This window comes from Myotis myotis, unplaced genomic scaffold (assembly GCF_014108235.1).
Source record: "Myotis myotis isolate mMyoMyo1 unplaced genomic scaffold, mMyoMyo1.p scaffold_m19_p_2, whole genome shotgun sequence".
In the NCBI taxonomy this organism is placed as follows: Eukaryota; Metazoa; Chordata; class Mammalia; order Chiroptera; family Vespertilionidae; genus Myotis; species Myotis myotis.
The window spans coordinates 9,708,630-9,735,924 of NW_023416324.1; the positions used below are offsets into that span (position 1 = coordinate 9,708,630).

General features: G+C 56.5%; 1 protein-coding gene across 1 annotated transcript; it reads right to left on the bottom strand.

The window, feature by feature from the left end:
* Window positions 1–4,567: 4,567 nt before the first annotated feature.
* On the bottom strand, window positions 4,568–26,910 carry ALDH4A1 (aldehyde dehydrogenase 4 family member A1). The gene is made up of 15 exons (XM_036349982.1): window positions 26,772–26,910; window positions 18,282–18,375; window positions 17,684–17,776; window positions 17,542–17,589; window positions 16,514–16,669; window positions 14,929–15,078; window positions 14,781–14,855; window positions 13,130–13,317; window positions 11,669–11,742; window positions 10,779–10,975; window positions 10,573–10,620; window positions 9,514–9,666; window positions 8,637–8,758; window positions 7,762–7,880; window positions 4,568–7,131 (listed from the first exon to the last, which is right to left on the bottom strand). The coding sequence occupies exons 1-15, from the start codon at window positions 26,831–26,833 to the stop codon at window positions 7,019–7,021; spliced, it is 1,692 nt and encodes a 563-aa protein (XP_036205875.1). The 5' UTR covers window positions 26,834–26,910; the 3' UTR covers window positions 4,568–7,018.
* Between the last annotated feature and the right edge of the window lie 385 nt (window positions 26,911–27,295).

Here is a 27,295-nt window from a genome sequence, read left to right on the forward strand (position 1 = left end):
CCTTACCACCTGCTCCACCAGGTCCCTGACTTCCAGCTGCTCCTCTACCACTGTCATTCCCTGCCCTCCCCACCGGCACCTCCGCCTCCATTTAACTGGGGCAGGCGGTAGCTCCAAGCCACTGCTCGCTCCGTTTCCTCTGCACTCCCTCGCCTCCCAGACCAGGGGGCTGGTGGCTCCTGAGAGCCCAGTACCCTAGCAGGTGCCCAAGGCCTCTTTGCATGGTCACCACAGTAAGTCCCCGTGTCCGTGCCGGCCCATGGAGTCTCTTCATTTCCCTGTGACTGGGGCCCAGCACAGGTCCGGGCTTGGAGCGTGAACCATTTGACTGAGGCCGGACGTCCGTGCCACCGCGGTCCCAGGAAGCAGCTGTTCAATGATTCTCATCGTTGATGTTTTTATCTCTCTCTCCCTCCCTCCCTCTCTCTTTAAATTGATGTCAGAGAGGAAGGGAGAGGGAGAGAGAGATAAAAACATCAACGATGAGAATCATTGAACAGCTGCTTCCTGCACGCCCCACACTGGGGCTTGAGCCTGTAACCAGGGCATGTACCCTGACCGGGTATCAATCGAACCATGACCTTCTGGTTCACAGGTCGATGCTAAACCATTGAGCCACACCGGCCCGGGCAGTCTCCATCTCTCTTAATGCTCACGAAAACTGGAAGTGTTTCTAACCCCAGTTCACAGATGAGGAAACTGAGGCACGGGGAGGTTAAGAAACTCCCCCTGGGTTGTACAAACCACAGAGCTGAGATTCAAATCACACAGCCAGACTCTAAGGTGGTTTCCCCTCAACCCCATTCAAGTGTAAAGCGAGTCAGGACAGCTCCGTGATGCCCCAGGCTGTGTCGCCAGCAGAGAGGAGATAAGGAGTTCTGTGTGTGTGTTGGGGTGGGAGGGGGGCAGGGCCTGTGCCACAGCCTGGGGGGAGTGACGGTGACCAGGAGCACTGGCCATTTCTATTGAAACTGTGTTCCGAGGGCTCACTGCTGAGCACTCACCACGCTCCGTCATCCCATTTGATTCTCACTACCTCCTCTGTTTCCCCATTTAGCAGATGAGGAGACTGAGATTCAGAGAGGGACAGTAACTTATTCAAAGCCACAGAGCAGGTTAGTGGATTGAAGGAATCCAAGGCTCAAAGTGGGGCTGATGGGAGTGGTGGCAACCAAGTAGATCCAACGTGGAAGGAACACGGGTTCCCCTGGACAGGGAGAGCTTCTTAGTGTGGCTGTCAGCGTGGACGGAGGAGCCCCCTGAGGACCCAAATCCGAAGGAGCAATGGGCAGAGGTCAGACGTCTCGGCTTCCGGTCCAGCTCTGTGGCAGTCTGTGCGCAGGCTGCCCTTGGGCAGGCCCCTTCCATTCTCTGGCCTCCATTCCCCTCCTGTAAACTGGACTCACATGCAGGGGCAGGGATCCTTGGGAGATTCTGATGAAAGTCCTGGACGTGAATGCAACACCTGGCAAATGCAGCTGAGAATCCAGGGCGCCGCCAGGCTTGGGCTTGTCCGCAGACCCCGCGCTGAGACGCCCTGGGCCGGGCGATAGAGTCTCTACGGTCCTCTGGCCTTGACATCATCTGAGAGGCAACTGGATGTGGCTGAGTCACTGACCGCCCTGAGGGCAGGCGCCTGGGACACTGCGTCACCATGACTCTCCTTCAGGGCTGCACACACAGCACATGCCCTGGTGGCCCAGGCCCGACACAACTGTCCCCCTCATGGCCTAGTTCAGGGCCTGAGGTCCCTATGCACACACCTGTGTGGCCACTGGCTGCCAAGGTGAGGGAGAGCCAGGACAAGCTCATGCAAAGTACATGGGGTGGGGGCAGCCGTGGAAATGGGGCGCCCTGGAGAAGCTGCCCATTGCCTTGTGTCTGCTCCCCCGAGGTGCTTACGGAAAAGTGGGGCTGGAGGAGGCTGCCCTCAGTTTCCTTCCTCCCCTCCCATGGAGCACAGGAGCCCCCAAGAGGAACCCAACCCCAGGGACTGGGGGCTGCATCAGCCCTTCCCCTCCTACTCACCTGTTTCTTTCCTACCAGTGCTCCCCCATCCAGGGAAAGCCGGGCAGCTGGGAACCCAGCTCCAATCTGGCTTAGGGTGTGGCACGGAGGGTCTCCCCAAAGGTCTGGGAGATACCCCCCCCCCCCCCCACCAGCTGACTTGGTTCAGACACTTCGGAGGAGGGTCACCAGGGAGGCCTCAGAGCCACTTCTCAGGGGGCCCAGCCTGTGAGAGGTTAGAAGTTAACAGTGGAGTGGGCCCTGGAGCTCGGGGATATAAGGGTCAGTTGAGGCCAGAGACCCACTTATGCCTCCTCACCACTCTTGGCTGGGTGACTTCCAGCAGGCTATGTCTCAACCAGAAAAGGATCTGGAGGTTCCAAATGACCACAAGCCCAATAAGAGCCAAAGGGAAGGGAAGCCACCTTTATGGAGCCTCTGCGATGCTTTCAAACAGCATTACGTCTGCTCAGCACAGTGTGGGAAGGATTTTGCCCCCATTGTACAGATGAGGAAACCAAGGCTCAGGAGCCTAATGCCTTCTGTGGGAGGCCTAATGGAGGCCAGAGGTTGACCAACTACTCAAGGTCATCCTGCTGGTTAGTAGGAGGGCCGGGGGTGAACCCAGGGCTATGGACCTCACAGCTCATGCTCCTTACCACCTGCTCCACCAGGTCCCTGACTTCCAGCTGCTCCTCTACCACTGTCATTCCCTGCCCTCCCCACCGGCACCTCCGCCTCCATTTAACTGGGGCAGGCGGTAGCTCCAAGTCACTGCTCGCTCCGTTTCCTCTGCCCTCCCTCGCCTCCCAGACCAGGGGGCTGGTGGCTCCTGAGAGCCCAGTACCCGAGCAGGTACCCAAGGCCTCTTTGCATGGTCACCACAGTAAGTCCCCGTGTCCGTGCCGGCCCATGGAGTCTCTTCATTTCCCTGTGACTGGGGCCCAGCGCAGGTCCGTGCTTGGAGCGTGAACCATTTGACTGAGGCCAGATGTCCGTGCCACCGCAGTCCCAGGGGCGGCCAGTCAGGCATGAACTCTAAGGAAATGAAGGTCACCTGTGCCAGCTCCTGGCCGACAGGCTACTCGGAGCTCCTGGGGGTACAGAGGAAGCATTAGGGTGCAGACCCACCCTCTTCAGAGTCACGCCATTTCCATTCATTCCCCCACCACACGTCCATCCTCGGTTCCTGTGTGGTCCATCTGGAGGCCAGTGTAGTAAATAGATCCACTGGTGCATGCTCAAGGCTTTATCTTTGCCTTAAGCCCTATCCATTGTTTCCATGCACCTAGATTAGCACACTTTTTAGTTGTTGTTGTTAATCCTTACCCAAGGATATTTTTCCATTGATTTTTTTTTTTAAAAGAGTGGAAGGGAGAGGGGGAGAGAGAAACATCAATGTGAGAGGGACACATCCATTGGTTACCTCTCACACGTGCCCCAACCAGGGCCAGGGGTTGAGCCTACAACCAAGGTACATGCCCTTGACTAGAATTGAATCTGTGACCCTTCAGTCCATAGGCCAATGCTCTATCCACTGAGCAAACCGGCAAGGGCACTGTGCTCAAGGCTTTAGACGTCACATCCTCAGATACGGCAGCCCTAAAGGTACATTCTATGGCTCCCATTTTGCAGATGAGGAGACTGAGGCACAGATGATTGAAGTAACTCTCACACCTCGGCGTGCCTTACCTAGCAAGGCCACTGTCAAGGCTTCATGAGATTAGGTAGCTAATGCTCTTAGCCAGTGGTCAGCCAGCTCTGCTGCTGTCTCAGTGTGGCCTTGAGCAAGTCACTCCATACATGCAAAAACATTAGTAAGGACTACAAAATGCAGTTGCCATCCTTAACTTCCATAAATTCCAGCCTGGGCACTGGGTACTACCCTTTGTCCGGGTCAAGCCCCCTCTTGCACGAATCAGTGGTAGCCCCTGGTTGAGCAGGGTGGGGGCTCTGCCAAGGGTAGTCTTCAACCCCCTCCCAGAGCTCTGAGACCCTCCATGCCAACAGCCCAGATTGCTGGACCCGGGATAGGGGTGTCAGTGTGGTGGGGGAATGAATGGAAATGGCATGACTCTCTCAAGAGGGTGGGTCTGTACCCAATGCTTCCTCTGGACCCCCAGGAGCTCCAAGTCAGCCTGTCGGCCAGGAGCTGGCATAGGTGACACCCCTATACATTCTCTGTGGGTGGGGACAGGCCAAGACACACGTGACCCCCTCTAAGTCAGCTGGCCCAGGTGGGCTCAGACCCAGAAACTGGGCTCAAGCTAAGTGGCCACAGTTGCTCCCCTGTCATTTGGCAGCTGAGCGGGTCTTTGCAAGGCAGTCAGCGCCGTGTATGAACATCTGCGTGGAGGAAAGAGCGGGTTCCGGAACTGGACAGCCCTGTGCTTCTGTACCAGTGATGACACACGCTTGGCAGGGCCCCTTACCTTTCTGCACTGTCCTCACTGCAGAACGGGGGCATGGCAGCACCTGCTCCCTCAGGCACTCGGGAGAAACCAAGTCCCTGGCACGTTATTCTCAGGGTTCTCCAGATAAACAGAAGCAAATGGAGGCGCACAGAGAGACAGGTTTATTGTAAGGAAATGGCTCACAAGACTGTGGGGTCAGGAAATCCAAATTCTGCCAGTAGGCTGGCAGCCCGGAGGCCCGGGAGGAGCTGCGGCTGAGTCCACAGGCAGTCTCCTGGCAGAATTCCTTCTTGTTCGGGAAGGTCGGTCTTTTTCTGTTAAGGCCTTCAACTGATTGGATGAGGCCCACCCACATTATGGAGGGTAATCTGCTTTCTCAAAGTCCACTGATTTAAATGTTAATCTCATTCAAGAACACCTTCACAGAAACATCTAGAATAACATTTAGCTAAAATATCCAGGCATGTAAACTTATCACAGCACATAGCAGTGGCTGTTACACAATGGGTAAATGCGCAACATTGACGAACCATGAATTCTGTGTCTGGCGTTGTTCTAAACACATTGATTAACTCATTTAATTCTCATGACAACTGTGTGGGCATACATATCACATATATTACTTTTCCCATCTTACAGATGGAGAGACAGAAGGCCAGAGAGGTTGCACAGCTTTTTGGAGCTGGGATTTGAACCCAGCCCATCTGGCTCCAGAGCTCCCACCACCGCAGCAGGTATTCCCATACATCAGTGCCTGCCCTTCCTTCCATAGCACCGAGGGCACTGCACTCCTCACACCCAATGACACGCTGAAAATGCCATCAGACTTAGAAGCTGTCCCCCACCCCCACCAGAAAGACCGATTTGGTTAAGTCACAGGTATTTTATTGGGTGACGTCAGGGCGAGTCCCATGGCACCTCACAGTGTAGAGCCAGCAGAACCAGGAACATCTCTCAGCCTCCTGACCTGGCGCCTTGTGGGAAACGGTGCAGAACCCGCACCCTGCCAGGCGGCATCAGCACTCACCCCTGACCGCTGGCCCAGTGCGAGGTCCTGGCACTTGGGCAATGGCCACCCTACCCTGTGGGGAGCCCCTGACAGCGGTCCTTGAGAAGGGCCCAGCACTTTTACAGCTCCATAAAAACTGCTCTCCAAAGTCACCCCTTACAGATCCCTGGCCACTCAGAACCCAACCTAGTTGTCCTAGAGCAGTGGTCGGCAAACTGCGGCCCCTTGAGTGTGGCTCTTCCACAAAATACCACGTGCGGGCGCGCACGTACAGTGCAATTGAAACTTCGTGGCTACACTCAAGGGGCCAAAGAGTCTCATGTGGCTCGTGAGCCGCAGTTTGCTGACCGCTGTCCTAGAGAGTCCACCGACTGGCTGCATCAAACAAAGAACAGGCCCCCCAAGGCCAGTCCACGCAAAGCCACTCGCATGCAAAGGAAGAAGATTCTACGGGCAATCCCAGGTCCTGGCAGGACGGGGACCCAGGGTAGGTCTCAGGGGGCTGGGAGAGTGGGAGCAACATCTACTTGGGCCTGTGCTACCACAGCCAGTGGGAACTGAGCTCCCGCAGGGAAACCAGGCCAACGCAGCTGAGGGTGGCTGTCCTGGAGGCTGGGCCCATCCAGTTCCCAAAATCCCAGCCCCAACAGGAAGGACCAGCATGTCCCACATCTTGGCAGGTGGCCTCCAATGGCCCCCCAGCCTCACCACATGGAGACGGTCAGGAATTACATGGGCAGACAGGAGCCCTGGAGAAAGGCACATGGGCATCTAAGGCTTAAGGTCAGGCACAGGTACCCACTGGCTCGTGTGGCTGGGCAAAGAGCTAGTGTGAAAGGAGGATGACCCAGACCAAAGAGGGCAAGGTCAGCTAGTGCGCTGGCACCCTGCAGACCGCCCTGGTCACACCCACTCCTGCAGCCCTGGAGACGCCAGGGCCAAGGCCAGGAGCCCTGTGGGTAATGAGGTTGCCAAGGGGCCCAGAGCTGCCTCCGTTCCCTCAAGGGATTGGGAGCTGCCCCACTGTCATTCCCCAAGTCCCTAAACCAGGGGTGGGGAACCTTTTTTCTGCCAAGGGCCATTTGAATATTTATAACATCATTCGTGGGCCAGACAACATTATCAACTTAAAAATCAGCCTGCTATATTCAGTCAAACATTTAATTAACTCACCCCTAATGCCTTGGCAGGGCCAGACCAAACGATTCTGTGGGCCTTACATGGCCCTCGGGCCAAACGTTCCCCACCCCTGCGACACCACTGGGCCACAGTGCAGAAGCAAGAGGAGAAAAGATGGCGAGCCAGCCGGCACCAAGGTCACCCTCTGAGAGGTAATTCCTAGGACGGCCGATGGGATGAGGGGCAGCACGCCTGTCCCTTCCCAGCAGGATCAAACCAGGGCTGGGCACCTGACCCCGAGATGTGGGACAGGCCAGGATACGGGCCAGTGGGGGGCTCAGGGCCAGCCCTTGGCTCTAGAAAAGGGGCTGCCCTCCAGGGAGCAGGGTGGAGGGGCTGGGTAGGCCCAGTGCACCGAGGTCAGTCACCTGGACGGACAAACAGGTGAACGGCGGAGGTGCCAAGGGGCTCACTGCATGTACGAGTAGCGCCAGTCCCCCAGAGGTTTGTGGGTCTCCTTGATGACCTGGGGCGACGTCCACCGCAGGATGTAGTGGGGCCCCCCGGGCTTGTCATTGGTTCCTGTGGGAAAAAGACACAACAGCTCTGGGCAGGAGGGAAAGGCGAGGGGAGGATCTGAGGGAATGAATGGGGCACCAGCATTTAAACTAAAACAAAATGTGCGCACAGGAGCGTTTCCGAAGCGCACCTCTGAGGAGCCCCTTAGCGGGAGGCCGGGTGGGGCCGGGACTGGGAGTGGACAGGATGCCGGCACTCCTGGGGTCCATGTACCCCACCTGCCTGGGGTGTCTCGGAGGCAGAGGGGACACTGTGGAGAGCACCAGCTCTGCCACTAGGCAGCTGGGATCTTAGAAAGTCGCCAGCCCAATCTGAGCCTCAGTCTCCCCACCTATAAGTAGGAGGGAGTTGGACCAAAATGGCCTGGGCCATGGTGGTACAGGCTGCGGGAGCTGGGTCCAATGCCAGCTCCACCACTTCCTAGCCATGTGCCCTTGAGCGAGTCACTTCACCACCCCGTGCCTCAGTTTCCTCCTCTGTAAAATGGGGAGAATTTAGCACCCTGGTCACCAGGTTGCTGAAAAGACTCGGGGTGAGTACAGTGCTGTTCTTATTACTCTTAACACCCTTGGAACGAAGGCTCTCGAGTCTCCCATAGAAACTTGGCTCCCCTCTGGAAACAGACCCACTCACCAGAGGCTCGGGCCCCCCCAAAGGGCTGCTGGCCCACCACTGAGCCAGTGGACTTGTCGTTGATGTAGAAGTTGCCAGCAGCGTTCCTCAGCATCTCGGTGGCCTCCCGGACAACGTCCCTACAAGGCAGGGCAGCCAGCTCACCCACGGCTCCAGCCCAGGTCCAGCCCCAGCCCCAGCCCAGGCTGGCTATCCTGTGAGCACTAGGCCCATCCTGGGGCTGTGCTGGGTCAGCCACCAGCTGTGGGCCCTTGGGCAGGTGACTCAGGGTCTGAGCCTCAGCTTCCCCTCTGCAAAGGGGGTTTCACGTCCCCTCGTGGGGCTCCTGCGAGGACTGAGGGTGTGGGTCAGGCAGCACACACTCAAGGGAGTGGCCCATCCTGGTCCAATTTTCCTGTCCCTCGGGAACTGGGGGACCCCTAAGCCCCCAGCCTGCCCCTCAGGTTCCACTCCCACCTCCATCCCCTCTCTTAGAGGCAGACAAGGGGAGCCACGGAGGAGGGAAAAGCAAAGGTTCAAATCCTGCCTCTGCAAGGTGAGCAGTGCACCCTGGCCTGAGCCCGTGTCCCACTCTGCAGCTGAGACGATGATCTCGAGGAGCAGGGCCCCTCAGACTCGGGAGCTGGGCAGAAGCTCCCACTCCCAGGCCTACCCTAGATCCAGATTCGATAGTGGGCCCCAGAACTTGCACTTTAACAAAGCTGGGCTGCCTCTGGGTATCTGCGCTTGGGAGGCCTGCCTGCCAGCCAGGGCTGAGGTGAGGGAAGTGGACAGAAAGCAAGGGCGGCATTATTACTAAGACCATGTCCAGGAGGGCAGTGTCCAGGGTGTGGACGGGACACCAGGCCTAGAGCAGAGGGGCTGTGGCCACTCACTTATCCTGGGCGAACACTGCCCCCGTGAGGCCGTAGCTGGTAGTGCTGTCCACCAGCCGCAGTGTCTCCCTGTACTTGTCGTCTGGGTAGACGTACACGGTCAGCACAGGCCCGAAGATCTCCTGGGAGAGAAGTGAGAAGTCCAAGGTCAGCATCAGCCTGGACCAGTGCCCTGAGGCTTCCCAGCCTGCTCTGGCCTCTGCCTCTATTCTCAGTCCCGGTCCCCAGGCCCCAGTCCACACCTCAGCCCCTTCAAGTAGGGCCTGGCGTACGCAGTGTCCCTCCAGATTCCCTCCGGGACAGAACCGTGCCCAGCTCCTGCCCTGCCCGCCCCATCCCACGGTGGCAAAAGGTCCAAGGACACTTTCTGGGCCCCTGCCAGCCAAACCCACACCCGTAGAGGCACGAGCCCAAGCCCATGGAAACCGTAGGCTTCTGGCAACAGCTGGTCCAGGAACTGCCCAACAATATACTGTCCCTGCTGCCACCAAGGTGTCTTGATCTCCTGGGGCCTCAGTTTCTCATCTGTAAAATGGGACTGATAATACAGCCCTCACTTCAATCAAGGGCCAGCTGTGGGCGGCCACAGGTGAGCAGGTCAATGTCAGCTGAGAAGACTGTTGTAAGGGCATGAGCAATGGAAGTGCTACGACAATGGCCAGGGTGGCAGGGCCAGCACTGGGTTTGGGGTCAGGAGGCCTGAGCTCAAGGCCTGGCTCTGCTCTCACTGGGTGTGATATTCGCTGTCTAGGGCCTCCCTTTCCTCAACCGGAATTGGAATACACCCCGAGAAGACGACCATGGGCCAGGGCCCTGTGTGCGTCCTGTGCTGAGTGGGAGGCTGTCCTCCCGTGCTCCCAGCCACCCGCCCAGTCACCTCCTTCATGATGGACTCCTGAGGGTCCTTGCTCTCCACAATGCAGGGCTCCACGAAGTAGCCCACAGAGTCGTCACACTTGCCGCCCGCCAGGACAGTGAGGCTGGGCGAGGAGCGGGCGTGATCCAGCCACTTCTTGATGCGACCAAAGGACTGCAGGGGCAGGGAGGAAGGGTGTCACAGACCGGCTAGGGGACCATTCCCAGCAGCAGCCCTGCGGTACACTCACCCCAATACACCTGTTCCAGAAGGACCTGAATTCTGAAATGGAGGAGGGGAGGGCCCGGAGTGTCTGGACAAGCCATGGCAGGGACAAGGGCAGACACGCATGCTTGTGTGTGTGTATGTATTAGAACTACAGGTATATATTCACATATAAATATAACCAAACACACATGACATATATGTATTCGGGCACATGCATGGCCATGTTGCTTTGTTAAAGCATGTAGATATACACAATGGGCAATAGTAGGTTTACAATTGTGAGTACGTGAATCACAGTTTATTCTTGTATTATCGATTTATTATTGTATTACTTATATTACAACTATAAACCTACTTTTGCCCACCCCATCTGTATGCCTGTAACATGCACATGTTTATCTATGTAGACCTACACATGTGCCTCTAAATACAAACATGTACATGAATATCTTTACATGCACACACGGGTGGATTTGTTCTTGTATGGAGATATGTATGTATGAATGTGTATGCATTTCTGTGGAAAGCTGACACGCATGCCTACACATGAACGTGTTCATGCGTGCACAATTAGGTTTATGCACACAGGTATGCAGGCGGCCTAATTGCATCTCTGTGTATGAATATGCACTTAAAGGGGCTTGCTGAGCTTGGCTGCAGGGTGTGCAGGAGGCGAGTTCTCTGGTTGGAGGATTCTGCCCTTTAACAAGTTGGAGGCAGGGTGGCAATGTGGCTGCCTTCCTGGAAGCAGCGGGGTGGGGCTGTCCCCCTTTGAGGCCCCGATATCTCTTCCTCCCTCTCCCACCCAGTCCAGCCTCAGCCCCCCAGAAACAACTGGATTCCAGCCCGTACCTTGGCATCAATCACTGCAGAGAAGAAGGTCCCGAAGTCTTCTGCAGGCTGCAGGCAGGGGAGACACCAGAAGAGACTGAGCTGCCAGGGCCCCGACAAAGGAAGGCCCCTCCCGCACACCAGCCCCACCCACGGGAACCTCCAGTCCCATCAGCCGCCCGCTGGGCTGAGGCAGGGATGGAGGCAGGGATGGAGGCAGCACTCACGTCGCCCACTTTGATCCTGCTGTGCTCCTCCAGCAGCCGCTTTTTGATCTGAGGCCACAGCGAGTGAGGCACGTAGAGGCGGGAGCAGGCTGAGCACTTCTGGCCACTGTACTCGAAGGCTGAGCGCAGGGTCCCGCTCACCACGCTGTCCACGTCCGCTGAGCGGTGCACAAAGTGGAAGTTCTTCCCACCGCACTCTACAGGGGCCAGGGTGGGGAATGAATGAAGGAGCAGGCTCCTCCGGCCAGCTCAGGGGCCCACCACACTGCCTACACCTATCCACGGGGCCCTGTAATCAGCTCCCCCATACCAGGCGGATGAGAGCAGGAGAGGCACAGAGTGAGAGCTGGACAGCATCCCAGAAACCAATGAGCCAGGCCTATTCTCCCACTCTACAGATGAAAAATCTGATGCCCAAGGGTGAAGGGCATCAGGGGTCATCAGGAACAACTCCCCCATTATACAGATGAAATAACTGAGGCCAGGGCCAGGGTGCTGCCCAATACAATGACAGAGGAAATGGCAGAATCCTAGGCCCCCAGTCCCCTCCCAGAAGTGGCACAGCTTTCCCCTAACCCCCCAACCCAGCAAGAGAAGAGGGGGTCCACCCATGTCAATGCCAGGGCTCCTTCCCTACTCATGGTACTTAAATTGCTGCATGAATGAGGCATGAATGAATGAATGACAGAAAGAAAAATGCATCCTGAGGCACAGGTGCTCTGCACACCCCCAGTGCCTGCCAAAGCGAGGTTCTGTACCTAAGGCCCCCCAGGGCTCAGTTCCTGCAGCACGACCCTACCTATGGCTGCATCCTCTCCTCTTTCATGATGGCCAGGAAAGGGAGGGGTCCCTGGAGCCACCGGGGAGGGGGCAGGGAGAGGGACCCTTACCTCCGGCCAGGCGTGGGAAGGTGCGATAGCGATCCAGGTTCTGGGCTACCTGCTTCCACAGGTTTTTAAAGGTGCTGAAATCAGAGGACAGGGTGGGGATTAGGGAGCCAGCCTGGGTATCTGAGGGTGAAGGTCGTGGGGGGGGGGGGGGGGTAGGGCACAGGTCCCACCAGAAGCGGCCGAAAAGCCAAGTGAGAAACGCCAGGGTCAACAGCCCAGGAGGCGAGCAGGGGTCCCAGCAGAGGTGGTGGGGGACTCAGTAGGTGGTGGCAGCTGGAAATGGGCAGCATCCCAGGCCTATGGGGAGTCAGCAAGGGGAGCCTTGGTGGCAAGATGGTGCAGAGAAGACCAGGGAGCGGGGAGGAAGTACTGGGTTCAAGCTCTGACTCAGACACCCATGGCTGTGTGACCTTTTGCTCATTACTTAACCTCTCTGAGCCTCAAATCCTGCACCTCATCTGGGAACTGGAGGGAACAATCCCACGACAGGGCTGTTCTGTGGTTCACTGCAATGAGTCCAGTGTTAGGACAGTGCCGGGCACACTAGGTGCCGGTGGGGGACAGACACTGTCACTATCTGCATGGGGCTCCAGAGGCCAAACTGAGGAGGATCCTGGGAGAGGAAGCGTAGGCCCCCGCCTCCTCCCTGGGCTCCGAGTGTGACCAACCTCAGCACCACAAAACAATAAAAATGCTAATCACCAGGGAGCCGGCGACACAGTAGCTAATACTAATTTATGGCTTTCCCACCTTTGAGCCTCTGCTCATCAGAGCATGGCAAATGGGGGCCAAGCCTGCTCTGCCCGCTAACAGGCAGGGCCCCGCGGGGCTGTGCTGGCAGAGCAGGCCTTTGGAAACGGCCCTCCTCAGCAATTCTAACGCCACGCCACCCGGCACACCCCGGAGGGAGGCGGGTGGGGGAGCCGGAGGCCAGCAGAGAGAAGCCGCCGCCGGGGTCCCGGTGACACCCGGGAGGACCCCCGTGCTGACCCTGACATCTCCACCCGGTGGTCCGTGGGCTCCCCAAACTCAAAGCAGCCAACACGTGAGTCATCTTTGCCCCAACCCTCCCGCAGCTGGGCCTTCGGGTGTCACCTTGTGAACGAGGCCTCCTGCCCGAGCCCGGACATTCCCGCTGACTCCCACCCCGACCCACAGACAGGCGATCGAATGTGCCTGCTGCTCATTCCCAGGTCTCCACCCGGGTTCAGGCCCTGTCGTCCTGTCCCACGTAGAGCGACGTGTGTGTGGAGCAGCAGAGCCAGCACTAGGACAGTGAAGATACGGAGGGTCCGAGAGGGGAAGTGGCCCCCCAACAGCAGCACAGCAAGTGAGTCCGGTCGGCGGCAGACGGTGTCACGTGCCATCTCATTCGCTCCTCACAGCCCAGCTCGGGACAGAGGTGCAAGGCGAACCTCCCTGAAGCACCCTGCCTCCCCCAACTCCCCACCCCCCACTTACGGCACGCTGCCTGTGAAGTTGATGCCGCACAGGTGCTCTGAGCTGGTAATCGTGTCCCCAAATGTGGGCCCATCAGCTGGCACAAACTGGATGATGTTGGGGGGCAGGCCAGCCTCGCGGAGGATGCGGTAGACGGCGTAGCTGGCCAGCATGGCCGTGTCGCTGGGCTTCCAAAGGACCACATTGCCCTGCTCGGAAGGCACATGATGACAGAAGGCAGAAGGCCAGGGGCCCAGCCCTGACCCCACCCCCTGAAGCATGGTCATCCCTCCCTGTGCAGCAGGCCCCTGTGCAGGCCTGGATGTCCCCTACCCGACCACACCTCCAGGTGCCAGGCACTGTGCTCTAACAGCCCTCGCCAACACCACCACACCAGCCGAGGCGCCCTTCCTCCAGAAGCCTGCACGGACTGGCCCTGCCTGCACCCTCAGGCAGCTCTGTTTTGGGTGTTTCCAAGTTGCTGGGTGCTCACAGGTGTGGCTGAGCAAGTGCGCACAAGGCTCTCTCTGCACGTGTCCTGGGGAGGGCACGTGGGCGTCTGGGCGTGTGCGCGTCTGTCTGTGGGCAGAGGCACGGGGACGGCCTTGTGCATGAGCGTCCTCCAGCTCACCCAGCCTTCCTGCCTGGGCCCAGGCCCCCGACCACTGTCAGCCCGCTTCCTGCGACTCCCAGACACCCAGGCCCACCGAAGGCAGGGCTACGTCTGCCCCATCGGACTGGAAGCTCATGAGGATGATGGTCACCTTCACCCTTTAAAACCAAGTGGAGCCCTGACCGGTTTGGCTCAGTGGTTGAGCACTGACCCAGGAACCAAGAGGTCACCGGCTCGATTCCCAGTCAGGGCACATGCCTGGGTTGCAGGCTCAATCCCCAGAGGGGGGCATGCAGGAGGCAGCCGATCGATAAGGTTTCTCACATTGATGTTTCTATCTCTCTATCCCTCTCCCTTCCTCTCTCTAAAAATCCATAAAAACACTTTTTAAAAAAACTACGTGGAGTTTGGCTCAGTGGTTAGAGTGTTGGCCGGTGGACTAAAGGGTTGCAGGTTCAATCCCTGGCCCTGGTCAGGGCGCATGCGGGAAGCAAACAATTGATGTATCTCACTCAGATCAATGTTTCTCTCTTTCTCCCCCCCCCCCCCCACCTTCCCTTCTACTTTCTATAAAAAACAAATGGAAAAAATTTCCTTGGGTGAGGATAAAAAACACACAACTAGCCATACGACCATGACAACTAAGTCACCAGCACATAGCAAGCACTCAAAGGTGAGCTATAATCATCACTGTCACTAACTGTCACCTTAGACTAGCCTGCACGGGGCCAGACCTGCCTGGCGTTCAGCGTGTCACGTGGCCGTCTCATTTGCTCCTCACAACCCTGTACACAGGTTTTCCTATTACTTCCACTTTGCAGACGAGGAAACTGCCTCCGAGCAGAGTGGAGGCTCAACGGGGGTCACCTAGAGCAGGGCGAGGCGGGACCCAAACCAGCCTCTGACCCCAAAGCCTTTCCACGGCCCCACACTCACTCCACCCTCTGTGCTTCGCCATGACTGGGGCTGGGACCTCAGGGGCTCGAGTGCGGCCTTCCCTCTGTTGAGACGGGAATGATGCTGAGCTCCCGCCACCCCTGCCTGCGGCCCATATCTTACCATCAAGGCGGGCGCCCCCGCCAGGTTGCCGCCAATCGCAGTGAAGTTAAAAGGGGAGATGGCTGCCACAAAGCCCTGGAGACAGAGGAGGTGGTGAGGCCAAGCTCAAGGTTTCCAGGAGCCCCCGCGCACCCTGCACCGGTGGTACCTCCAGCCCCCGGTACACCACGCTGTTGGTGCTGGGCGGCACGCTGATGGGCTGCTCCCCCTCCAGCTCCACGGCAAACTTGGCGTTGAATCGGAAGAAGTCGATCAGCTCGGCTGCCGCGTCGATCTCCGCTTGGATCACTGTCTTACCCTGCGAGGCGGGAAGGCCAGGGGGTCAGCAGTGGCAGACCTGCCTCCGTTGGCCCTGACGTGGGACCCTGTGCCCACGGTGACTCCTGCCCCAGGGTAAGTACGTGCCCTCGCTAGGCGAGCTGGGCCTAGAACCAGGAGGCCTGTGACTGAAAACATGTCCTCAGACTGTCTGTCCTTCCTGATGGTGAATGTGAGCCGTGGGGAAAGGACTGTGGGCAGCAAAAATGGGCCTTTCCCACCTTGGCACACAGGGTCACTGGCAGCTGCTCGCCCTGCTCGGACATGGCGCCAAGGGAGCTGAGCTAAGACACTGCCCCCTGCTCTGCTCGGCCACTGCACTTCTTACAACTTCCTGAGTCTTCACACCAAGAGCACTTTAATCTGTGTGTCTCCTCCTGCCCAGGTGTGGCTCACCTGGGACACTAGGAGCGTGACACCCTGAGACAATCAGACACCTGGCAGGGTGTGGAGCTGTCATGCCGCGTCTGTGCAGCAGGGGGAGCTCTCACTGCAGGAGGAGCGCTGGGCTGACCAACCCCTAAAGGCTCCTTCCTGGGGATGGTGGGTAAATTAACACTTTCTCCCTCCTCAGCCACTCTCTGGCTCAAATGCACTCACTCAGAAAACCTTTATCCAGGAAGACATGATGCAAGGCCCAAAAAGTGGGAGAACATTAACACTTGATTACTGTTCCCAAAAAGCTTGTAAAGGGGCAACAGACACATAGGAAGTCATTCCACCCCAATGTGAACTGAGGCTGATCCTTTTGGGCAGAGAAGGTTCTGGAAGCCTCACAGTGGAGGTGATATCTGGGCTGGCCCTTGATGGGTAAGAGTGAACGGGGCACAGAAGAGAGCAAGCACTCAGGCAGGAGACACCAGGCAGAGGCAGGGATATGGGACGCCTATGGTGTCCAGGAATGTCACCAGGTCCAGACTGGCATCATCACAGGGATGGCCTGGCGGGAAGGGCAGCAGCTGGTGAGCTGCAGAGAGGTGGGAACTACAGGGCCCTGGGGGCTGGGCTCAGGATCTGGGATGTGCCTCTCGCTGGTAGACCTCGGTGGTTTGTAAGCCTGAGCAGCCCGCTGGGGTGTCGGGAAAACCTGAGGGTGCAGGGTCCCACCGAGCCTAGAGGACTGCATAGGGCGACTGTCACACCAGCCAAAGCACGACAAAGGCCTGCTAGGGTGGGGACAGAGAAGGCGGGGAAGGGGCATTTCCGTGGTCGGACACGCAGGTTTAGCACAGTCCACCTTGTCTAACATTCTGTGTGTCCCCTCTCCTAGATCTTGTCCCTTGAGGACATCTCTGAGTCTCCAACCAGCAGAGCAAGTCTAGGCATCCAGAAACTGCTCGGCTGATGACTGCCAAATCAAATAGGGTACAACTGCCTCCCACCCATACCCCCCACTTGTGCCGCAGGCACCTCACCTGTCCCACCATGGTCTTGGCAAGGACCTCTGCCCTGCGCGGCCCGCTCAGCATGTCTGCTGCCTTCAGGAAGATCTGGGCCCGGTCTGTGACGGGCTTCAGGTCCCACTCCTTCCTGGCGGCCAAGGCGGCCTCAATGGCTTTGTTGAGCAGGGCCTGCGGAAGAGGACAGGCCAGGGGCTTCTTTTGTAGCGGGAAGGGTCCCAGGGGAATGAGCGAGGGAGGAGAGGTCTGGAGGTCACGCTCCACCGGGGAAGACCCTGCTCCCTGGGCCCTCAGCGTCCCCTCCCCAGTGTCTACTGTGTCCCACTGCCACAGGCCACCCCAGGCGCGGAACCTGTCCTGCTGCCAGTCTGGAGAAGTCTGAGCTGCCAGCTGGGTCCGCATGCCAGGCACCTGGCACTGAGTCCCTCAGCTGTTAAACCACGTTCTCCTGTGGCCTCCTCAGGGCCTCACCTTAATCCTGGGGCCTGGGGCCTGGGGCCCCTGAACCCATCATCCAGAGCCACCAGCCCTCAAGGTCAGGGCCCTTGGTCTTGCCTGGCCAGGCCAGAGCCACAGCCTGAGACGTACACCTGCTGCCGGCATCCCCAATGCCACCTGCCCTCACTGCCACAGGATGCTCGCTCCTAGACCCCCAGCCACAGGTGACCCCATCCCCTCTCGATGGCCCTCCATGATGATACCAATGCCGTCTGACTTACCATCCATGATGTCTCCAATTTCCCTGACCCAGCCTTCCAGAATCCACCACCCCCACTTGCCCCACGTCAGGGTCTGCCCCATGGCAACAGCATGTCCAGGGGTGTCCAGCCCTGATCAAGGCAGCTCCCACTAGGTTCCAGTTAACCCTGGCTGGCCTGGCCCTGTTAGAGGCACCCGCCCAGGGACTCCCACTTCCAGCTGTCCCATCTACACCCCCATCCCCCACGGCCAGGGGAAGCAGTGCCTGATGTCCACCTCCAAGTCTGAAGCCAGCAGGACAAAAGAGGGGCAGCACCCCAACCCCAAAGTTGCCAGGGACTCACCTTGTCTGCATAGCAAAACTTGGCCACCTTGTGTCCATGGTTAAAGGGCTGAAAGAAGAGAGGAGTGAGGTCACTGCCCAGGAGGGAGGTGCCCTGTAAACTGACTGCCCCTCTCCAAGGGCTGCCCACCCACTGGACTCACCGACACCTGGTACTGCACGTTTGAGGTCCACACCTCCTCATCCCCCACCACGCACGGGATGGCTTCGGTCTTGCCCTTCAGGTCCTTCAAGGCCTGAGGAGAGGATAAGATGTCAGATGGGCACTTCCTTCCCCTTCTCCCACCCAGGACCTGACGCGGAGTCTGCTAATGCAATGCCCAGAGGACCAGAACCAAGGAGGCGGCCGGCGGGGCTGTGGCCAGAGAGCGTGTGCTCCCTGGGGGGACGGAATGCAGCCCCTCCTTGGTCACTTCCTGTCATGCAGGAAGGAGAGGCCAGTATTGACAGGTTTTCCCGTTAAAAAGATTCAAAAACTGCACCTCGAATTTACGTGGAATCTCAGTTTTAAAATACTAGCAATTAATGGGAGAGCATTTTGAAGTTCTGTGAGCATATGACTCCTGACCGGCACTGAGGACCAAATGGCCCCGGCTGCTCCCAGCCTCTCCCAGGCTTCAGACACACAGCCCTCCCCAGACCCCGCGGCTGGGAGCAGGGGCAGGGGGAGGGGTGATGGCCGCAGCACAGAGAAGCACCTTGGGCTGCTGAGGCCGTCTCTCTCCACGCCCTGCACCTTACCTTCTGCAGTGCATCTCGCTCGGGGCTGCCTTTGGTGAACGCCAAGACGGGCTCGTTGGCCACCTTCAGGGAGGAGGCGTGTTTCCACCGAAGCCTGGATGCAAGGGCAGGGAGAGAGGTGGCAGGTCAGCAGAGACCACAGACCCAGACTCCAACAGGGGAGCCTGGGCTGGCCCGGAATCCTGAAATCCAGAGCAACTATAGAACTGGGGGGCGAGACAGCCTTGGGGTACAAAATCCAAGTTCAAGTCCCAGTTCTGCTGTGTGTCCCTGGGCACGTGAGCTGCCTCCTCTGAGCCTGTTTCTACACCAGGAAGTGAGAGTAATCATACAAACCCATGTGTTTGGAGTTTAAGTTTAGAGGTGCAAAAGCATTTCTAAGTGTACGTGGAGAGCGTGTCCCCACGCGGCAAACTTGGCCCCAGAACAGACCCAGTCGCTCCTCTAAGCTGAAGAGGCCGGACATCCCAGAGCTGAGTCCCAGCACACAGAGTGAACGGAGTGAGAGCAGGAAAGCCCAAGCCGTGGGTGGGAACTTGGAAGAGTGCCCTGAGCTCAGCTCACAGAGAGAGGGAGGGCAGGTTTGGGGGTTCAGGGTCTGGTTCCTGGGCACTGAGTTTCAAGAACTCCTTGTTCTGGAGCCCCCATTCAGTATGGAACCTGTGACCTCATTGATCAGTGACCACTATGAACACCACCCCAAAGGTGTGGGGGGGTCAAGAGGTGGGAGGACATGTGGGTAACACTTTAGAGTCAGTCATTCCAGAGCTGGAGCCTCAGCCGTGGGACTTCTCCTCCAGGCGTCCGTTTCCGCGTCTGTAAATGGGGACATTAATGACAGAGGCACCTAACCCACGCAGGGCTCCTTAGACTGGATACTGCCTCCCATCCGCCATGGATCGGCCCATCGGATGGCTCTCACCAGTGGCCTCATTACAGAAATAAGGTAACTTAGGTCCTCAAAGGAAAATGGCTAGTTCAAGATCAAGATCAGGAGACCTGGATTCGAATCCAGAAAACCCAGGTATCTTCTCCCTCTGGTGTCAACGTCCCAGCCAGAGACCAGTGGGAACGTACCTGCAGGTGGACAAGTGGGGTTACTGTTCGATGCAGGAGGGAGAGTGCACACCTGGGGGAAGCAGCCCCTCGTTTGGCAAGAGGGGGTGTGCCTGGTACTCTGGGGGTGGCACGGTGACCCTGCTTTCATCTATGCTCAGACGAAACTGACACAGGCTTGTGCCTCAGAGTGACCTCGTCTGAGGCCAGTGTTCTGGAAGGTGGCGAATGCCCAACAGGAGAACGGGAAGCCTGGCTATGAGGGTTACGGGCTTCTTCCTTTCTCACTGGGAAGAGGTGTGGGTGGACGCTGAGGGCGGGGCTGGAGGAAGGACACAGAAAGGGGGCTTCGAGGGCAGGTCCCGCATTCCCCCTACCAGGTCACTGAACCCCTGCTGCATCTCTGACGCTGTTCCGGAGGCACAGCGGTGACCAAGACAGCAAGGCGCTGGCTGCACGCAGCCGACTCTTGCCGAGTGGGGGACAGAGGCAAGAAGTAAACACTCTGATGACAGAAAGGCCCTGAAAATGAGTAAGTAAGGGGAAGGGTGGAGCCAGGGTGGTCAGGGACGGCCCCCCTGAGGAGGTGAGCTCAGCGGAGACCTGGCGGAGGTTTGAGAGCTGGGAAAAGTGGTCCAGGCCCAGGGGAGAGCAGAAGGGGGTCTGTGTGGTTGAGGGGCAGGGCTGAGTGGCCCAAGATCCCCAAGGGCAAGGCAGCCCTGGGACCTTCTCCCTCTCTCCCTCTTGGTCACCCCCAGGCTACACCCACCAGGCCCAGACACATTCCTCAGGCCCCACCCTCCCCTTCCTGTAGCTGTGTGACTTTGGGCAAGTCACTGACTAGGGCCGTGGTCGGCAAACTGCGGTTCGCGAGCCACATGCGGCTCTTTGGCCCCCTGAGTGTGGCTCTTCCTAAGCCTTAGGAGTACCCTAATTAAGTTAATAACAATGTACCTACCTATATAGTTTAAGTTTAAAAAATCTGGCTCTCAAAAGAAATTTCAGTCATTGTACTGTTGATATTTGGCTCTGTTGACTAATGAGTTTGCCGACCACTGAACTAGGGTGACACCCATCTTGTGGGGTTACTACAGAGATCTGAGGAGATAATACTAAGCTATAGAGGTGCTCAATAAATTAAAACCCACACTGTTCCTTCCACCTACTGTAGTGGGGGAAGAGCAGGGAGGCCAGCAAACACCAGCAAGGGGAGGGCGGAGTCTACGCCGACCTCAGGAGCAGGACACCACCACCAATCAGTAAATCAGATGCGGCCAGGTTCTCTTTAAGCCAAGAAAGGGCCCCGGGTCAGCAGAGAATGAGTGCTGGGCTGGAGCCAGGGGCCACCCAACCCCTCTCCGACCCCCTGGTCCTGGTGGGTGGGAATAGCACAGGTTCTGCGCAGACGTATCCCAGACCAAAGCCCACAGCTGCTCGGAGACCTCAGCACACATCCCGCATCTGAAAGCGGGGGCCATCCTAGGTCCCATCCCAGTGTTACTGTGCAAGACAAGGAATCTCGCCTCTTGTCTTCTTGAGCCAAGACAATCAAGAGACAACGTGCAGCAAAGCAAGCAAGAACTTACCCACCGCAGCAAAAACACACGTAAGGGCAGTGAAACGAGGAAGGGCATAGAAGAAGCAACAGGAGAGCCCGGGCTGGGCTGCTTTGGCTCACTGGGAGGTCAGAGAAAAGGGGGAGAAGGGGGCCCTGGAAACAGGTTCAGGGGTTAGCCCAGGGCGAGCTGCCGCCGCTGCCTTGGTTGCAAGTCTTATGGGGTCCCTTAGAGGTTAGGGGATAAGTGTGTATGGGGGGGGGGGGGGGGAGGGTGTGTAGTGGCATAGGCATGCTCCCTCGAGGGAGAGAGCACTGAGACCTTCATTTTGGGGGGTTTTAAAGGCTGGGTGTTTAGGGGTGGATCAAGAGAATATTCATCAGCTGATGCTGATGTCCCCAAATGAGATTTATTCTCTTAATTTGGGTGTGATTGGCAAATGGCACTTAAATGGATTTCTGTTATGTCTCCCTGAGTAGGGTGGTTTAAGCTATTTACCCCCTGGCTGGGGAGAAGTGCACACCATTTACTCTTAAGTGTCCTTGGTTTAGGGAAGATAGGATTTACTAGGCGAGCACAAACTGCTGTTTAACTCTCTGTCTCAGCTTCCCCATCCCACTTCTGGAATTTTCCTAGCTTTTACTATTCTGTAACACTAGGTCCCCGTGAGAACTAAAACTGCTTGCCCTTCCTCACCCCTCCTGCTCTTAGGAGCTTCTAAAGCAGCAGTTCTCAACCTGTGGGTCGCGACCCCTTTGGGGGTCAAACGACCCTTTCACAGGGGTCGCCTAAGACCAACGGAAAACATATATAATTACATATTGTTTTTGTGATTAATCACTATGCTTTAATTATGTTCAATTTATAACAACGAAAATACATCCTGCATATCAGATATTTACATTACAATTCATAACAGTAGCAAAATTACAGTTATGAAGTAGCAACGAAAATAATGTTATGGTTGGGGGTCACCACAACACGAGGAACTGTATTAAAGGGTCGAGGCATTAGGAAGGTTGAGAACCACTGCTCTAAATAAACTGTAAAGATCTTCCGGGATGCTTACTCCGCCATGCCAGGCTTTCAAAGGCAAATCGGTTCCCAGACACCCCAAGGATCAGGGGCTGGCCCAGGTGCTCACCAAATACGGCTGGAATAAACAGCACCCCTTCCACCCAGGGCAGAAGCTGAAAATGTCGCACTACCAGCTCTCCTTTCCCTGTCCCCCCCAGGCAGGGTCAGAAACAGAAATCCTGCAGGCCTCACTCCACCTTCCCCAGGGCAGAGGTCCACTGTGACCTCAGGATCACACGCCCCAAGGGCTCTCTCTAAACCTAGAAAGTCCAGGCCCTGGTACAGCTGTCTGTCAGTCTGAGTGTGGCCTCGGGGACAGAGACTAGTTCAAAGATCATCCTGAGTCGGACAGAGCCAAGAAAAAAAATCCATGGACTCCAAAGAAACACCCTTCCATTGGCTCAGGGCAAGGCATAGAGGAACCACTCAAACTTAGGGCCTCTATGAGGATCTGCAAGGCCTGCATCGTTCGTTCATTCATTCATTCATTCATGCAGCCAGCCCACATTACTCCACACTTCAAGAGCTCAGTGGTAACTCAGGTGAGGTCGAAAAGGCTTGCACATTTTTCACCACCTATTTCCTGAGTACCCACCAAGCAGGTGCCTGCGTCTGGGATAAACCGAACCTGACCATTCTTAGGGCAGCTCTCAGGCTTCTGGCTTTAGGAAGGAGGCAGAGGGCAGAGTCTGAATTTGACTCCGATTCCCTAATGATTTGAAGTGGCCCTTCTTCTCACCTGGGGGCCTCCTGGCTCTGGTGTGAGACCTTAGCTACCCCTCCCCACCCTGTGCAGGTACCAGAATCTGAGCTTTAAGAGCCACATCAGAACATCCCCTGCAATGGGCAACATCAGGGCTGGACAGCCAATGCAACCTTAAAACTGAGGTGAAGGGAGGCAGGTGGGGTTGGCGGGGAAGCTCAGTTCCCCCCCAGGTCTCCCTCGGCCTGCACCCTGGTCCACGGCACCACCAGCTTTTGCCTGGACAACTGCAATGGCCACTCCAGCTCCACTGTCACCAGGCTACTCTCCAAATCGCTGTCAAAGTTACAGTTTTAACATGAAAATTTGATCATCAGACAGAGTAAGCACTTGGCTCAAGACTACTCATGGCCTCTCATTTCTTCTGCAACAAAAAGCCAGAATCCCTATCGATGCCTCCAGACCCATTTGCCTTCGCCCCCCCCCCCCACCTCCCAGCTCGTTTGCTGTGATCCAGTCGCCCTGGTCATTTTTGTGGTCCCCTCTGCGTGGGGCATTCTCCACGTGGTTGGCCTTGAACCACTGGACGGGCCCCTCTCGGGTCCTCATGAGCCCCGCACTTTCCTCACAGCACCTGTGACAACCCTCATTACGGCGCTCCCACCAGGCCAGAAGCTCCGCTGGGCCGGCCTGTGTCCATTCCATTCACCAGTGGACACGCTGCCCAGCCAGGGGCTAGCACCTGAGAAATGCCTTTGAAAACAATTAACGCGCAAGCAGTGTCAGAGCGGACACCAGGCCCCCAGGACCGACTACCAGGCCAGTGCGCACCTGCTAACACCTGGGACTGGGTGCAGATCCCTTTGGCTCCCCAGTGGCTGAGGCCCAGGTGGCCACGGCCAAGAAGAAGAGTAGAAAGGAGATTACTCTAGCTTCCTTCAGCACCCGGGCTTTGGCAGCTGTTATCTGGGGCCTGATTAGGTTAATCCTCCTTATCACAGAGATAAGCGGCCAGCAGTGAGGGGCTCAGAGCAGGTCCAGGAGGGAGGGGCATCTAGCAAAGGATGATGTTTGCATTTTATTGCCCCGGAAACATCAAGGAGCATTTATTAAGCACTTACACCATGCCTGGCACCATGCTAAGTGATTATCGCATCGAATCCACCCTACAAATGTATTATTAACAGTAAAACCTCCATAAAACAGATTAATTTGGGTGAGGCGGTATCTGTTAAAGCCGAAAGTCCATTACATGATAAAGTAGGTTCTCTGAATGTGTATGTTAAAAAATTGACAAATTATGCAGTTTGCCTATTTTTACTTATGTAGACACATTTGTATAATTAAAATTTTTCACAGAAAAGTTTTCTATATGTATTATAATTTTAAATTTATACTGAATAGGCCTAGCAAATACGTGCATTCACCAGTCACCTCGAGTAAACAAATGCACGTGGCTGGGGTGTGGCTTAGTGCACCTCTGAATAGAGGCCTGCCCGTTAAAAATGCTGCAGAGCCCTGGTCAGTGTGGCTCAGTGGTAGAGCTTAGGCCCATATTGAAGGGTTGCAGGTTCCTTCCCCAGCCCTGGGGCACACCGGGAGGCAACCCATCAATGTTCCTCTCTTTCTCTCTCTACCCCTCCCTCCCTTCCATTCTCTCTAAAGAAAAAATAAAAATCAATGGGAAAAAATGTCCTCAGGTGAGGATTAACCAACAAAAGCTGTAGAAAAGCATGTCAAACTCTAGGCCAGAGGGCCACATGCCTGTTTATTTAGGCATGCGGCCCACCAGCTGCGAGTTTGACACGCTTGCTATAGAAAGGCACGCCACTGACAACAGAACCAGTTACCGAAATTGCCAAGCTCGCTGTTTGATCTCGCGCTGTGTGTGCCCCTTGGGCAGATAGTCTGGCATCTGTAAAATGGGGTAATGCAGTGCTTATCTGCACTGTGCCAGGCCGGTGGTATTTGACTGCCTGATAAACATTATTGTTATAATAGGCTTTTTTAAAAAGAGAACATGGATTGCTTTCTACCAGATATCTGAGGGGTGTTTTTTTTACGTCTAAGTCTTCCTCCACCGCTAGATGCCCCTCCCTCCCTCATATCCCCTTGCCATTTTATCCTCAGTTGAACAAAAGAAGCCAATATACAGGATATAGAGGGTATGATATGAAAACTCTTCGAAGGCCCCATCCACAGGTAAATTCCCTGGGCACCCCTCGCTCCAGTGTTTAGCACAGCACCTGCACATGGTAGGTACTGCAAACAAGTAGTCAAACCTCGTTTCTCAGATGTCTCCCACCTCAAACAATTCGGTTCTTGACCAAGTTGCTCACAGAAAACAATGTCTCGGTTGTTGACCAAAACTTCAGTTTTCGATCTGACAACCCTTTCCTGCTGAAAGCTCCGCATGACAAAATGCATCTTGCAGGCAACAAGCAAAGGAGGGAATGCTTTTGTTACTGGCGGTTGGCACAATTTAAAACATAAAGAGGCCATCCCGAATTCTAATGTTGCTAAGGGTGTGAAAGTGCTCACAAGACAGCAATCACAGACTACTGAATAGGTAGAAAAACTGTTGTTGATTGGATAAAGTAAAAGCAGTTAGCTGGTGACAGGATTTTGGAGGCTAGTAGGGGGTGGTTTGATAAATTTAAGTAAAGTGTTTACTTATCAATTAAAGAATACATTAAACATGTACTGTATACAAGAAAGGTTGAGACAGGAAATCATTTGGGGCTCTGGAACAGATTAATTCAATTTACATTATTTCTAATGGGAAAAAAGTATTCCGTTTGCGAACAAATGGCTTTTTGAACAGCCTTCCGGAACAAATAGCGTTCAAGAAACGAGGTTACACTGTAACTCTATGGGACTTCCATCTGCAGTCTGAGGGGTGGTCTCCGAATGCAGGACAAGGGGGTGGCAAGTACGACCCCAACCTTGGCTTTCAGGGGAGCCCTTCTCCCCCATGTCCTTGTCCTCGTCTTGTGCCCTTCCCTACCCCATCCCCACCCACGGAGGACACACAGCAGTGTTGAAACTCACCCCTGCCCAGGGCACCCCTGTGCCATCCCTTAGGACACTGATTAACTCGGAAAGAGCCTAGCTCAGCAGGAGACAGAGCTGGTCACAGTCCTGGGGATCAGGCAAACAACACTCAAATGGGGGGGGGGGGGTGCGGCTGCCCAGCTCTGAAAGGCAGACCCCCGAAACCCAGGTCCAATAAGAGGGGCAGCCTCACCAGACTGGGAGCCCCTCTGAAGCAGGGTCTGTGTCCTACCTCCCCCTCCCAGTCCCCAGCAGGAGGGGGCTCTGAGGACATGTGTCACGGAGTGAGCAAGGCCCAGGAACCCAGCTCCACACCGTGGGGGTTTGCACTCCACTCGGAAATTAGTCTTCATCTGTAATGTGCAATAATAATACCTACCGCACAGAAGTTTAAAATGCAAGTGACAACGAGGATCGTGATGGTAACCTGGCATTGCCAATGCGCCTGCCGCCCTTTGGTGCACGCTACTGAATTCACTCGGTCTTTACCATAAAGCATACGCCAAAGGCCCAGCTCTCCACACACATTATCCCACGTGTCACAAGAAAGGAGCCCTCTTCTGCCCTGCACTTAACTTGAAAAAGGGGAAGAGAGGAGAAGTTCCGGAGAGGGAAGTCTCGGAACCCCGGAGGTGGGTCCTGAGTGTGAGACGGAGGGAGGGGCGGAGAGGGCGCTGCACTAACAACAGAGGTGCCCCAGGGGGCAGCCGGCAGTGGGCGCATTGGAAAGGTGCCTGGGAGGAGCAAGACCAGGGCGTAGGAGGCTGCTTTCGGGGCTCGGGAGCCGGGAGAGCAGCGAGGCCCCCACCCGGCCGCAGTTCGGGAAGGGGGTCCCCCTGCTGTAGGAAGGAGACAGGGGTGTCGCAGTGAGAGGAAGGCCTTGGGGGAGGACGGCGACGGGAGGTCCTAGAAGAAGCGACCCTCGCGGAGGGGAGCCCCTGGGAACCTGGTGGGGGTCCGGCAGGGAGGGAGTCCCGCATGAGGGACGCCAGCGACCCCGGGACCCCGAGCGACAGAGCGTCCCCAGGCCGGGTTTGCACTCACCTGGCCCCACTCCAGGGGCGGGCCAGCAGGGCGCGGCGAAGCACGGGCGGCAGCGGCGGCATCTCAGCTCGCGGTGTGGCTGTTCTGCGGACAGTGTACTGGGTCGCAACCTGACGGCGCGGCCCCGCCCGGAGCGCACTACCTCGGAAAGAGGGGGGATTCCGAGTCCCCTCGGCTGTCCTCCGAGGCAGAGTCAAGCGAAATAGCTCTATATTTATCTAGGTTAATAAATTAATTTTCTGTAGTGCATTACAGAGGCCATTACGTGGCACAGGGCCTGTTCATACAAAAGGGAAGTCTGCTGGTATTCACGTTTCCCCCTCCTCTCTTAATGGTAAGACCCAGTGGCTTTTGATGCGACCGGAGAGGGCGTGAGCCCCATCGGCCAATCAGAATGACACATGGGAGCTCCTGGGCCAATCAGAGGGGCGATTATGTCTCCGGCTTCTAAGGCCGAGAGGGACCGAAAGGGCCAATGAGAGGGCGGGAATGGGACACGTGCGTGGCCGTGGGTAAGGACCGCG